The sequence below is a fragment of the Chamaea fasciata genome, unplaced genomic scaffold, assembly GCF_029207755.1.
Source record: "Chamaea fasciata isolate MVZ Bird 193981 ecotype frontalis unplaced genomic scaffold, bChaFas1.0.hap1 SCAF_30, whole genome shotgun sequence".
NCBI lineage: Eukaryota > Metazoa > Chordata > Aves > Passeriformes > Sylviidae > Chamaea > Chamaea fasciata.
Genome location: NW_027094115.1, coordinates 1,296,778 through 1,310,824, shown reverse-complemented (window position 1 = coordinate 1,310,824; position 14,047 = coordinate 1,296,778). Strand labels below are relative to the sequence as shown.

The window sequence follows — 14,047 nt, the reverse complement described above, 5'->3', positions numbered from 1 at the left end:
TAACAAAAACTGTATGGAGGGGAGAAAGGCTATGCTTGCCTCCATGGGCCCTGCCCAGGAGAGGAGTACCACCCCTGCCACCCTACTGGGACGCAGACAGTGGGCTGGCACTGCCCAGCTCCGAGGGATGGGGTAGCATGTCCCTGACAGCACCCAGCTGTTGGCGACAATGCCTGCAGTCCTTGGAAGCAGCAAGGTGAGGGGCTGGAGCCCACCTGGAACAGCTGCCTGGGTTCAGGGAAGATGTTGGAAGCGGATGCTGAAGCATCCAACCACGGCTTGAAGCAGAGTGAGAGGTCAAGTGTCCCTAGTCCCCAAAGTTCACGGTGTAGGTTTCGGCTGTGGTGAGAGGCTGTGCTGTCCCTGTGTGCAACTCCCCGCCCTCCATCTCTGTCACCAGCTCAGTGACAACCTCTGTCTCAGTGTCCATCTCCCAGGTGCTAGCAGTGGGTGGCTCCTGGCTCCAGGGTGTGTAGGCCGTGCTGCTGAAGGGGAAGGGTAAGGCCGTGGTGGACGGTGGGGCTGTGGGGCTGCTGGTGGCCATGGTGGCGTTGAGGCGCCGCAGGCGCATCTGCTCCCGCAGCCGCATGCGGTGCCGCAGGCGCATCCGCAGGCGCAGGTGCTCACGGGGTGTCATGGGCCGGCCAGGCACAACGCGGCGGATAGGCCGGTTCCCGTTCATAGCCATGATCTCCCGGATGCGCTTCCAGTTGGAGCGGGACAGGACGAAGTTGCACTGGGTGGCCCCAATGTCGTAGAGGACGTGGCAAGTCTTGATGCTGGGGTTATAGCCCTCGGCCCGTGCCGACACACGGTACTCGCCCGGGTTCAGGATGCGCCAGTAGTCCCCGCCGCTGGCTGCGGATATGGGGGCAGCAGGGTGGGGTGGGGATGGCGCGGTGCTACCAGTACCCTGCCAGCACCTCACACTACCTACCTGTCCTGACGTTGTGGTTGATGCCCCCCACCACAATGGTGGCATTGGCAATGGGCTCTCCCTGCTGGTCTGTCACCACACCCTTGATTCCCCGGTGGATCTGGGTGAGGAAAAGGGATGAGTGGAGCTGTGTGGGACAGGTGGGGCAGCTCTGGCCATGTCCCAGTACACACCTGCTCCATGAAGGTGAGCAGAGACTCCTTGTTATTCTCCCACTCCTGCTTCAGCTCACTCTCATGGGGGAACTTGTCACAGCCCAGGTAAATGGAGAGCTCCAGGCAGTTGGTGTGCAGGTAGCTGAAGTCATTCATACCTGCAAGAGCATAGACATGCCCACCCAGGCGTTTGCTCACCTGCCAGTGGCCGGGTTATGGGGCAGCCACACTACTAGCCCCAACTTACTGCCAGCCTGGGGGTGCCACTTGGCACCCTGGACGATGCCCAAGGCACTGGTTACATCCGGTGCATGGCAGCCCCCACGGAAGGTCTCGGTCATGGTGAGGTGTGCCGAGGCATAGGAGATGGCAAGCCAGCGGAACACAGCATGGTCAGGCGTCTCCTGCAGCTCGGGTTGCTCATCCTCATAGTCCAGTGGACGAGGGGCAGCTGCTGGTGTCGGGGGGCTGGGTCGGGCCGTGTCGAAGGGGAAGGACACCAGCTTCTCCCCACCCTGCAGGTTGGCTCCCAGTACGAAGGGGTTCTTGTCCATCCACGCCATGACAGCCCGAGTCTCCACTGCCACCTGTGAGGCAGGCACAGGGCATGAGGTGTCACCCCCTGCCACCCTCTCACCATCCCCTGTGCTGCACTCACCGCCGCATCCTCGGACAGGTAGTGCTCTGGGATGGGGATGTGGTGGTTGGGAAACTGGTGGGGCACCAGCCGCCTCTCTTCAGCTGCCCACAGCGCTGAGGCCAGGTCAGGGAAGTTCCTGAAGAGGTCAAAGCCTTCCTCTGTCCAATGGCCCAGTGCCCAGTTGCCCAGTTCGGAGCCCTGCGGGCAGCCCAGGACAATGGTGAGTCCGGGGGCTGCATCTCACCACCCATGTCTCATCCCACTGCTCCAGGTCCCATCCCCTTCTCTGACACATCTCAGGTGCTCTTGGAGCCCTGCGGCCAGCCCAGGGCAGTGGTGAGCTTTGAGGAGGGGACTGCATCCTACAGCTAAGCCATCCCATCCCACTGCTCCACAGCCCATCCCAGCACCCCACATCCTACCCCACTTCTCCACTGTCCAATCTCACTGCCTCATGGCCCATCCCACCCTGCTGCCCCCTCACCGCCTCATGGGCCAGCTCGTAGCCATCGGGGTTGAGGGATGGGATGAGGTGGATGCGGGTGTCGGTGACCAGGCCCCGCACGCGGGGATTCCCGTCCTGGTACTCCTTGCACAGGAACTGCATCAGCAGCAACAGCAGCTCCCGGCCCAGTGCCTCGTTCCCATGCAGCCCCGCCGTGTAACGGAACTCAGGCTCACCTGGAGGCAGGGGCCGAGGAGGGTCAGCAAACACCTGGGACCACGGCTGGGGGCCCCCAATCCCTCACACCTTCCTCACCCGTCTCATGCTCGCCCGGGTTGTCAGAGACCTCCATGGCATAGATCTTCAGCCCCCGTGAGCTCTTGCCAATGTTGTAGATGCGCGTGATGGTGGGACACTCCTCATTCACCACCTTCATCAGCTGCAGGGTGGGAGAGATGGGGGCAGTGCTTGGGGGGACAAGCCCACACCCTGCAGAGAATCCCACACCCATTGAGGATCCCATTCTATGAAGATGCCCACCACCATGCAAGTGCTCACAACCACAGAGAATGCCATACCCCAAAGATGTACCCACCACCACAGAGGTGTCCACTCCTCATGGTGGATCCCACCCCACAGAGGATCCCACCACCACGAAGGATCCCGCAACCACGGGTGTTCCAACCCCACAGAGGATCCCACTCAAAAGATTTGTTCACAGACTATTCCATGCCCTACAGAGGATCCCAACCCCCATCGGATCTGCCTTCCTAGAAGTGCAGTGCCCACCTGCCTCATGTCCTTGTAAGAGTGGTGTCGGAAGTCTAGGTTGTCCGTGGAGGTCACCTCGTTCTGCTGGGTGTAGTAGCTGCTGACAGCTGTGGAGGGGACAGGGACACAGCAGCGGGGGATGGCTGGAGAGACCCCACCCCCTGTGGCTCCCAGGCTGCTTCAGGGTGACTGTTACCAGAGAGGGGGCATCCCAGGACCTCAAGGCGCAGGCAGAGGCTCCCATTCCAGCGCTGGGGGTAGATGCGGATATACCGGGCCACCACTGGCTCAGGGAACTCACTCAGCACCGGCGTGTCCTTGTCCACGTTGCCGTAAAACATCTGCCAAGCAGGGAGAGATGTACCCAAGAGGTTCACCATTGTTCCCATGTCACCCACCCAGAACAGGTCCCCACCATCTCCTCGTAGCCATTGCTGTACATCACCCAGTGTTGGCTGTCGTTGCTGAAGCCCACATAGAAGCTGGTGACAAAGTCATCACTGTGGAAGGACAGAGACAGGTTGAGACAGGGGTCCCCACGCTGCTCCCCTGCCCCACATCCCTGGCTCCACCCCCACATCCCCATACTGGATCTGGGAGTCGCGCCCCTGGGTGATGACACCGGTGAACATGGTGATGCGGCGGGTGTCCACTTCGAGCCAGTGTGCCCGGCTGTCATCCTCGGCACACCATGCCCCATCAAAGAAATCGTCCTCGTTGGTGCCCGCCTGGGGAGCAGTGAGTGGGATGTGGGTGGGGGTGTCACCATGACCCATGGGCTGGGCACTGGGGGTGACCCTCACCTGCATGTTGAGGCGGCCGCGCTGGGCACCCAGCCCGTGACGCAGCATGGAGGAGGCCAGGATCTGGTCATCCTCGATGCGGTGCGACTCCAGCCCAATTGGGGGACACCCTGGGGACAGCACGGCGTGATGGGTTTCCCCTGCCCAGCAGGGTATCCCTGTCACCACAGAAATGGGGACACTCACTTTTCTTCTCTGCTGGAGGGGCCCATTCCTCCTCATCTGGATCCCACTTCTTTCCTCCTGTTTTTTTGGGTTTTCCTGGGAAAGGAAAAGGCACAGTGAAGGGGGCAGGGACAGGCACAGGTGTGAGGGGACAGGAATGGGGGCTGCCACCCACCTTTGCGGTCCTGGCCCTTCTCCTCCGCCCAGTGCTCCTCCTCCTCCTCTTTCTTGGGCTTCACTGTTGGTGAAGTGATACCCGCCCCAGGGACATGACACCAGTTCCATGAACATGCCACCCACCCCAAGAATGTGCCACTGATGCTAGGGGTGTGACACCCACCCTGGAAACATGCCCCCTCCCTGAGGATATGACACTTGCCATGCAAGACATATCACTCACCCCACGGACATGCCACCCACTCCAGGGATGTGCCACCATCCCTGAAGACATGACACCCACCTTGGTGACGTGACATCTACTCCAGCGAGGTGACACCATGCAGATATGTCACCTATCCTAGGAAATGCCACTGACCATGGGACATGTGACCCACCCTGATGATGTGCCACCCACCGTGGGGATTTGACACCCACCATGGGGATGTAACCCAGCCCAGGGACATGCCACCCTCCCTGTGGCTCCGCCATTGACCCTGGGGCACACATGCCCACCACAGGCACATGATCTCCCTGCTGGGCCCTGCCCACCCCGCCCAGCCCCCTCCACCTCCTCTCACAAGGTCTGATTTTCTCCTCGCCCTTCTCCATCCCGTCCTCTTTGTCCGGGTGTTCGTGGGGCTTCGTTGGGAGGGGCAGCCCATAGGTCCCTGCAGGGCACAGGGTGAGGGGCTGGGACAATCTTCTGGAGATTGGCGGGGCAGGGATGACTGGGAGTGCTGGGGTGCCTCACCCTTCCCACTTCATCACTCACAGTCATCGTAGTCAGGTGGCTCGAAGCCCTCGCCATAGTCCCCTTCCGTCACCGGGCCAGGCAAGGGGGGCTGCGGGAGGGGCTGTGGGGGGGGCTCCTCTGGCTCTGCTTGGGGGAGAGGGGGGAAGGGGCTGTGCTGGAGATGGGGAGGCAGTGAGGGTCCCCATGTCCCTGCAGGGTGCCCTCTGTACCCCATGGGGTCCCTATGGGGTCAGCATGCCCCCCTGGAACCCACATTTCCCTTTTGGATTCCCATGTGCCGTGAGCACTCCATGTCCCCACCAGACCCCTCTATATCCCACTGGGATGCCCATGCCCCCAAGAGATCCCCACACCCCTAGTGTCCCCCCAAGAATGTCCCATGCTCTGATGGGAATTCCATGTCCCTACAGGGTTCTCCATGCTTGCACAGGGTTCCCATGTTCCTGCAGGGTTCTCTGTGTCCCTACAGGACCCCTCCGTATCCCTACAGGATCCCGATGCCACCAAGAGATCCCCACACCCCTACAGGATCCCTGCACCCCTTATGCTGTCCTCATGTTCACCCCAGCTCCAGGCTGCCCCAAAATGCTGCTTCCCTGGGTTCCCAAGGCTTGGGACTGTCCCCCAACCTCACTCTGAGCAGTGCCAGTCCCTCATGTCCCCGTCCTCCCACGTACGTGTCTCCTCGGGCTGGGGCCAGACCCGCTCAGGTCTCCTCCTGCTTGGGGGCTTGGGGGGCTTCTGCTGCCGCCGGATGTACTCAACTGGGGACACAGAGGGTGCCACTGGCTTTGTGGTGAGAGGGGGAAGGGGACATGCCCTCTATCCCTCCCTGCAGGCCAGGGGCCCTGGTGGCCCCCCACCTACACCCCAGCACCGTACAGTCCTCGTAGTCCTCCCGCTCCAGCTGCTCATTGTAGTCCAGAGTCGGGGGTTCCGGCTCCTCGGGGACCTCTGCAGAGAAAGGACACATGGAGAAGGGGCATAGGGTGGCACTGGGGTGCAAGCAGGGGACAACAAGGAACAGGGAGGTGGCACTTGAGAATAGGTAAGAGGCCCTGAGGGTGTGATGGCCCTGGGGCACGTAGAAGGTGACATTTAAGAGCAGGGAATTAGTCCAGAGTGCAGTGGGATGCAGGGAAATGACACCGGGGAGGGGGGAGGTGGCCCTGGCGTGCAAGGTGATGGCACTGGGATGCAGGGAGATGGTGCTGGGACACAGGAAGGTGACATAGGGGTGCAGGAAGGTGGCATTTGGGAACAAGGAGGCGGCCTGTATTGCAGGACATGGCCCTGGGGAGCTGGGATATGGCATTGGGGTACAGGAAGGTGACATTTGGAAACAGAGAGGTGGTCCCAAGACACAAGGAGATAGCCCCAGGGTGCAGAGGGGTGGCCCTGGCCCGCAGAGGAGTGTCCCCAAGACATAGGGTGGTGGCCTTGAAGACTGGGCACTCACCTGGCTGGGGCTCAGGATTCCAGTCCTCCCGGCCCAGCCCCCAGCGCTCATTTGGCAGCTCTTCTATCTCTTCTGGGGACAGAGACAGAGCGAGGGGCTGGTGTGGCCTCCCCAGGCCCCTGTCCAGGCCCCCTCTAGCCCCACAGTGGGAAGAAATTCCCATGGGAAGGAATGCAGGGAGACAGAGGGGAAACCCAAGGGGACAAACCCTGGCCAGCTGCAGGGTGCTGCTGAGCTCAGGCAGCTGAGCACGATGTGGGGTGATGCTCTGCTCCAGAGAGACCTCCCACCCCAACCCCACTAGTGGCAAGATGGGCGTCCCCAAAACTCAGCTCGGACACCTCCATCCTTCTCCTCCTCCTTGTTGTGCAAAGGCTCCAGGAACTCAGGTCTCTCTTCATCCTCCTTGCCCTGTGAAGGCTGCAGGGTTGTGGGGGGTTCAGTGGTGGGGCTTGGCAGCACTGATGGCTTCTTGCCAGAGGGTTTGGTGGCCTTGGGTGGCTTCTCCTTGGGCTTTTTGGAGCCTTTTGGAGGTTTTTCAGAGCCTTTTGGTGGGTTTTCAGAGCCTTTTGGTGGCTTCTCCTTCGATTTCTTGGGGGGTTTGTTCTTGCCCCGGTCCTTGTCCTTGTCCTTGTCCTTATCCTTCTTGGGGCCCCGGGGTCTCTCTTTGAGCTTCTTGGGGTTTTTTTCTTTCTTCCCCTTCCTGGGTTTCTCAGGCTCTGTCAGCGACCCTGGAGAGCCTGAGGGGACAGAAGCGGGGGGGCAGCCACTCCGAGGCAGGGTGAGCGTGGCAGGGCCGGGCCGGTGGGTCCCCCCTATCCTGCCACCCCCATTCCCCGTGGGATCCTGGTGCCAATCACTCACCGGTGCCGGTGCCGATGCTGAGGTCGGTGCCGAAGCCCAGCTCACTACCGTCCCCGTCCCGGTCCCCGCCGTCCCCGGGTCCAAGGAAGCCCCGCAGAAACTCCTCGATCTCGGCGTCGGTGAGTGCGGGGGGGCCCGGGGCTGCCGCCAGTGCCGGTACCGGCAGCAGCGGCAGGAGCACAGCCGTCAGCAGGAGGCAGGAGAGGGGCCGCCCCGCCGGGACCATCGCGCTCCGCACGGGCCCCGCTCGCCGAGAGCCCCGAGAGCCCCGGCCGGGCGGGCTGGGGGCGGTGCCGCGTCCGGGGGCGGCACCGAGCGGCGGCGGCGCCCCGCGGGGTCCGCTCAGCACCGAGGCGGCACGGGCGCTTAACGGGACCGGGACGGAACTGAAGGGACGGGCACCGACACTGTCACTGTCGCCGGCCCAGCACCGGCACTGCACCCACCGGGGCCGGGACTGCCGGGAATCCGCACTGACACCGCTCGGGACTGGTGCACTGGCACACCGGCACCGGAACTGGCACTAGCACCGGCGCTGCCGAGGACCCGCGCTGCGCTGGCAGCGGCACTGGCGGTGGTACCGGGACTGGCGCTGGCACCGGCACTGCCTGGGACTGGTACTGAGCCCATGCTGGTGCTCTGCGGGGCCTGGGTTGCAGGGGCTGGGACTGAATCACCGCTTGCAGGGCACGGAGACCAGGAAGACGCTGGCACCAGCCCCGGCACCACCACAGCAGCCCCACATGCCGTGTGTAAGGGCCTGGCCACAGGGCCGGCACCCGGCCGGCGCTGGCGCTTCGCCCGCAGCAGCGGCACCGACACCGCGCTCCTAGCACGAGGCACACCCGCACCCCCGGCACCCCCGCGGGTTCTGCACATGCAGGCACAGCACATAGGAACCACATCGCCCGGAGCAGCACATGGACACGCTGCACGTGTCAGGACACAGAATGTGGGACGTGCACAGCACATGGAACACGCACCGCACATGCACACAGAACACACGCACATGGGTCACACACTGGACATGACACCCGGCACACAGAACACGCATGGGCCACACACACTGCACATGAGATCCCACACACGGAACACACACTGCACATGAGACCCTGCACACGTGTGGCAGTGCCTTGGGTTACCTGCACAAGCACCGCACACAGAGGAAGCACACACAGGGGACGCAGTGCACATGCGTTACACATATGTGACACCCCCCGAACCCCCGCTCCTTGCAGGGCTGAGGTTCAGGCTGGGGGGTGCCCCCCCTGGGGCGCTGGGGGGCGCTAGGGGATGATGCTGGGGGTGCACTGGGTGTCCCCCACCCGCCCGGGCCCTGCAGGCTCCCTGGGCAGCCGTGGTGGTGGCAGGGCCACGTGGCAGCTCAGGCAGGCCGCGATCGTCACAAGCGTGACCACCCCCCCCCACCCCCGTCACACGCGTGGCCCCCCCCAACCATGACTCACTGTCCAGCAATGCTGGGGCCTGCCGGGAGCTGGGGGGAACCTCACCTGCACCTCCCAACGCCTCCCAGTGAGCCTTTGCTGCAGTCCCTACTCCACCTCATGCAACCCCAGGAATGTCCCCCCTTCCAGTTCCACTCCCACTCCCACTACAGCCTCCCCTACTTGAAATGGCGTTCCCATGTGCAAGCCCGAGTACAATATCCCTCCCTCCCCCCACTACAGTGTTCCCCCAGTGCAGCCCTGCCTTTCCCAGTACAAATCCTCCCACCAGTAACAGCTCCCAGTACACCTACCCCAATCCTAGTCCCATGTAGACCACCCAGTATAGTCCCCCAGCCATTACAGCCTCCTTCCAACTCAGTTCCACCCCCATACAGCCCACCCACTACAGTTCCCAGTATCATCTTCACACCCAGTATAGTTCCCCTTCCCAGGACAGATTCCACCTCCCCCGGACCCCCACAGCTGCCCCAGCCCCTGGCAGGGGACAGAGGCCTGGGACCCCAGGGCAAATAGCCCACAGGTGACACTGGAGGGATGGGGGTCCTGGGAGGGGTGGGTACTCCTGGAAAGAGGTGGGTCTCAGTAGGATGGGGTAGGGTGTCATCAGGGTGGAGGGGTCCCACAAGGGTCCCGGCAGGATGGGGATCCCAGAGTGGGTCCAGGAGGATGGATGTCTCAGCAATGGTGTGGGGGGGGATCCCATGAGAGTGTGGCAGTCCAGCAGCATTGAGGAAGTGTTCAGGAGGAGGGGGTTCCTCAGGGGGGTCCACACAATGGTGGGGGGTCCAGCAGTGTGAAGACAGATCCCAGTGGGGTGGGGGTCCCATGAAGATGTGGAGGCAGGGAGAGTGTCCTATGAAGAAAGGGTCCCCAGGAGGGTGGGGATCCCAGAGGGGAGGGGGTCCCAGGGCTCAGTGCCCCCCTCCAAATGCGAGGGCCCGCACCCAGGACCACATTTAACCCCCGGGGAGGCCCAGCCCTGGCGTGCCACCCCTGCTCTCCCTCACTGGCCACACTCGTCCCCACCCTTTCCTGCGCCTGAGTCACTCCCAGCACCTTCCGGGTGTTGGGGCGTCCTGCTCCATCACAGCCTCAGGCGAAGCCGGGCGCTCTCGAGACATCCCTCGGAGGGCCGTCCCTCCATCGGGGGTCCGTCCGTCTGTCCCTTGGAGGGCGTCGCTGTCGGGTTGTCAGCGTGGGATGTACTCCTCGCGGGTCTCTTCTCTCTCGCGGGTCTGTTCTGGGGGCATCCCATCCCCGTGGGGTCTGTCTGTCTGCCGGGACGTCTGCCTGTCCTTCCAGGTGTCTAGCTGTACGTCAGGACACCTCTGGCTGTTGGGGTGTATTTCCATTTTCCTGGTGTCCATTTATTGGTTTGCCTATCTGTCCATGGGAGTCTCCCCCTACCCATAGAGACCTCCATCTCTGCCTCGGGGTGTCTGTCCATCTTCTGGGTGTCTGTCTGCCCATTGGGGTGTCCATCTACCTCATGTGGTGTCCATGTGTGCATTGGTGTGTCTAACTGTCCTTCTGAGTGGCTGTCTGTCGGGATGTCCACTGGGTGTCTGTTGAGGCATCCGTCGGTCCTTTTGGGTATTAATCTCCCTCCTGCCTCTCCACCCTTTGCAACCATCTCATGGTGTCTTCCCATCCACAGGTCCATCTGGCCATCCATCCATCTGTCCCCACAGCCCCAATGCCATGTACACCGCTCTCGCCAAAAGGTACCCCCTCCCCACCCCCCCAACCCCCTCGATTGCTCACATCTGACCCCACCTGCTGCCCTACAGTGGTTCCCCTTTTGACCCTGGTGCCACCAGCCTGGGTGCACGTCTGGTGGGTGGAGCAGCTGCTGCCAGTGGAGGTCCCTGAGGCCACCCTGGGTGTTTTCTTCTCAGGGGGACTCATACCTGGTGCTGCACAATGGGCCAGAGGAGGAGGCCCACCTCCACCTGTGGATGGGTGAGCACGGGGCAGGGATGGAGCGGTTGTGTGATGGCGCAGGGGCAGGTGGGGCCGGGTGCTCACCTGGCTCCCACAGGCCAGGACTCCTCGCAGGACGAGCGGGGCGCCTGCGCCCTCCTTTAAACCCAGCTGAGCTCTCTGCTGGGTGAGCACCCCGTCACCCACCGCGAGGTGCAGGGCAATGAGTCTGACCACTTCATGGACTACTTCCCCCGCAGCCTCACCTACCAGGTATGAGGGGTCCCCAGGGGGGCTCGGGTTGCTCCCAACACTCCGACTAGGCTCCCAGCACCCCAGATGGGTGCCCAGTGTCACTGCTGGGCTCTCTGCACCCTCAGCACTCTGCTTCATCCCCCCCCAGGGTGCTGGGCACCCCCAGAAGGTTCTCAGCATCCCTGCTGGGTGTTCATGTCTCTGTTGGTTCTTGTCAAGACCACTGGGTGCTGGGCACTGCACTGAGTGCTCAGCACCCCTCTTGGATGTTGGGCACCTCCACCAGACACTCAGCACTCCCACTGGGTGCTGGTTACCCCACCATGGGCTCAGCACCGCCATGGGGTGCTCAGCATCCCCTGCAGCTGCTCACTATCCATGCTGGGTGGTTGTCACCCCCATTTGGTGCTGAGCCCCTCCCCTGTGCCACCAGGAGGGTGGCATGGCCTTGGCCTTTAACCACACCCACCCTGGCCCCAACCCTGCACCCAAACTGTACCAGGTGAAGGGCAAGAGGAAGATCCGGGCGAGCCAACGGGACCCATCCTGGGCCAGCTTCAACACTGGCGACTGCTTCCTCCTCAACCTGGGACAGGTGGGCGGAGGGCACCTGTACCCACTGTCCCACTCCTTGTCCCCGCTGCTGCTATCCCTGGCCCCCAGACCTTTCTCACCAGGTGTGAGGCAAAGTGCAACATGTCTTGTGTGCTCCTCTATCCTCTGGGGTGTCCATCAGCTCAGTGGCATGTCTCTTTTCTTTGGAGCATCTGGCTCTCCACAGGACTGGCTGTTTGTCCTCCTCTTGGGGTGTCTGTCTGTCCTTCCAGTGGCCACTCGGACATTTCCCTATCCATAGCGGTGTCGTCTATCCATTGCAGTGCCCCTCTCCCCATCACGGCATCTCCCTGGACCAGCTTTAACCCCAGTGACTTCTCCATCCCCAGCCTGGGCGAGGTGGATTGAGGGCTACCCTGGGGTAGTTCCATCACCACTGTCCCCTTCCCTGCCCCTTCTCTCTCTTCATCTGGTGTGGGGCCCGGAGCAATGTCCTGGAGCACAGCAGGGTGCAGGAGCTGGCTGCTGCCCTCTGGGACAGCAAGTGGGGTGGCAAAGCACGCTTGGAGATTGTGGCTGATGGTGAGGAGCCACCTGAGATGGGCCAGGTATGTCCCCACTGGGCAGAGAGGGGGATCTGGGTGTCCCTGGGGTTGCTCCATGACCCCCCCATCTCATCACCCGGCAGGTGCTGGGCCCCAAGCCCCCCTTGCAGGAGGGCAGCCCTGAGGAGGATGTGGTGGCTGATCAGAGCAACACAGTGGCAGCTGTCTTCTACAAGGTAAGGACATGGCGGGACACCATGATGGGACCAGGGCTGGGCACACCTAAGTGTCACTATGGCAGGCACAGGAGGTACATGAGGCTGGGAACAGCCAGGGGACACTATGATGGCCCCCAGGAGCACATGAGGTTGGACATGGCCCAGAGACACTCTGGTGACCCTTAGGAAAGCCACACAGAGCTGAGCATGGCCAGGGGACAGACACTGCAATAGCCCCAGGGGACACCACAGGGGCCCTGGAGCAGGGGAGGATGGGGAACGCCAGAGTGGCTGGGTGGGAGGGAGAGAACACTGGGCTGGAGAGGCCCCAGGTGACTCCAGAGTGACATCCCCTCCACGGGCAGGTGTCAGTCGCAACAGGGCACATGGACCTGACCCAGGTGCCCACCAGCAGCCCCTTCAGCCAGAGCCTGCTCTGTCCTGATGACTGCTTTGTGCTGGACAATGGCGCTGGCAGGACGGTCTTCGTCTGGAAAGGTGCCCAGGGATGGGGATACAAGGTGACATGGAGACAGGGACTGTCCCCAGAGCAGCTCTGAAATCCCCCTCTGCAGGGCGCAAGGCCAACGTGCAGGAGTGCCAGGCAGCCCTGAGGATGGCCGAGGACGTGATCGCCGGCATGGGCCACCCGCCCCAGATACAGGTGGGTGCAGGTGCTGAGGGGTGCTCGAGGGCTGGTATGGGAGGCATCACCCCCTCCCAGTCCCTGTCCCCTACCTGTCCCTGTCCCCACAGGTGGAAATCCTACCCCAGGGCCGTGAGACACCCTTCTTCAAGCAGTTCTTCACCAGCTGGAAATGAGCAGCAGGTGCCCATGGGGCAGTTCCTAACCCAGGGTGTGACCAGGCTTATGCCAGCTGTGCTAGCTCCCAGAAATGGCTGCACTCTGTTCAGCTGTCCCTGTTACTGTGCCATCCCTGTCCCTGTGCCTTTGCCCATCCCATCCCCATGCTGTTGGCATGGGATATCAAGGATGTGATGCACATCCTTGTGCATCACATCCTTGATGTCCCATACCAAGCCCATGCCATCTCTACTGCTGTGATGTCCCTGTGCCTTTGCCCAAACTATGTCCATGCCAGGCTCATCTCCATGCCATCCCCAAGCCCTTGTCATCCCTATCCCTGTGCCATTCCTATGCCAACACCATGCCCAAGCCCCTGCCATCTTCCTCTCCATGCCAGTCATTCACCTCCTTGTACCATACCCATGTCCACCATATCCCCAAGCCTATGTCACGCCTACCCCTGTGCACAACAATGCCATCATCCCAGTGCCCTTGTCCACCCCATGCGCATGTCATCCCTGTCTGTCCCTTTGCCATTCTCATGCCCATGGCACTGCCTTCCCCATTGCCATGCCCATGCCATCTCCAAGCCCATGCCATGTCCTTTCTGTGACAACTCCATCCCCGTACCATCCCAATCTCCTCAACATACCCAAATGCATGCCATCCCTGCCCGTTCTCTGTCCCCAGGTCCCTGTGTGAGCACCTGACCCCGTGTGTTTGGGAAGGGTGGGAGATGGCCCATGGCACCCATATGGCTGCCACCATGAATCCCCCATGTCCCCAGATCCCTCATGTCTGCAAACCTCCACTGTACCTCCATGTCCATCCTCTGCTCTCTCCACAGTCCCTGCACCCCCAATCATCACCACTGTTCTCAAAACAAAAGGGCCACCAGTCACACCCACAAAGCCCCTCTCCACCCTGGGCCCAACCCAGATACCAGGACCTCAACAACTGCAGGCTGCTTCCTCCCTCATTAGACCCAGATAATTAGTGTTGAGACTAATTATGTCCCCATTTACCCCTTGCTCAGCCCCTGCTCACAACAACCTGTGTGAAAACATCTGGCATTATGGACATCACACCCCTGGCATTTCTCTCCAAATCCCACCAGGATCC

At 62.0% G+C, this 14,047-nt stretch overlaps 2 protein-coding genes across 2 annotated transcripts; one reads left to right on the top strand and one right to left on the bottom strand.

Moving 5' to 3' along the window:
* Positions 1–94: 94 nt before the first annotated feature.
* On the bottom strand, positions 95–7,378 carry AEBP1 (AE binding protein 1). Its single transcript, XM_066206106.1, has 21 exons — positions 7,153–7,378; positions 6,630–7,028; positions 6,289–6,360; positions 5,712–5,783; positions 5,507–5,593; positions 4,848–4,952; positions 4,654–4,743; positions 4,092–4,154; positions 3,938–4,012; positions 3,752–3,861; positions 3,537–3,676; positions 3,364–3,448; positions 3,145–3,289; positions 2,967–3,055; positions 2,493–2,616; positions 2,217–2,413; positions 1,751–1,930; positions 1,340–1,679; positions 1,111–1,250; positions 938–1,037; positions 95–858 (listed from the first exon to the last, which is right to left on the bottom strand). Exons 1-21 carry the CDS (start codon positions 7,376–7,378, stop codon positions 308–310), a joined length of 3,390 nt encoding a protein of 1,129 aa, XP_066062203.1. The 3' UTR covers positions 95–307.
* Positions 7,379–10,322: 2,944 nt separating this feature from the next.
* On the top strand, positions 10,323–14,043 carry CAPG (capping actin protein, gelsolin like). Its single transcript, XM_066206140.1, is given in 12 exon segments — positions 10,323–10,345; positions 10,412–10,447; positions 10,449–10,518; positions 10,520–10,583; positions 10,663–10,817; positions 11,233–11,394; positions 11,813–11,962; positions 12,043–12,135; positions 12,483–12,615; positions 12,693–12,781; positions 12,874–12,946; positions 13,962–14,043. Coding segments are annotated over 11 exon segments (1,041 nt in total). The 3' UTR covers positions 12,940–12,946; positions 13,962–14,043.
* The last annotated feature ends 4 nt before the right edge of the window (positions 14,044–14,047 follow it).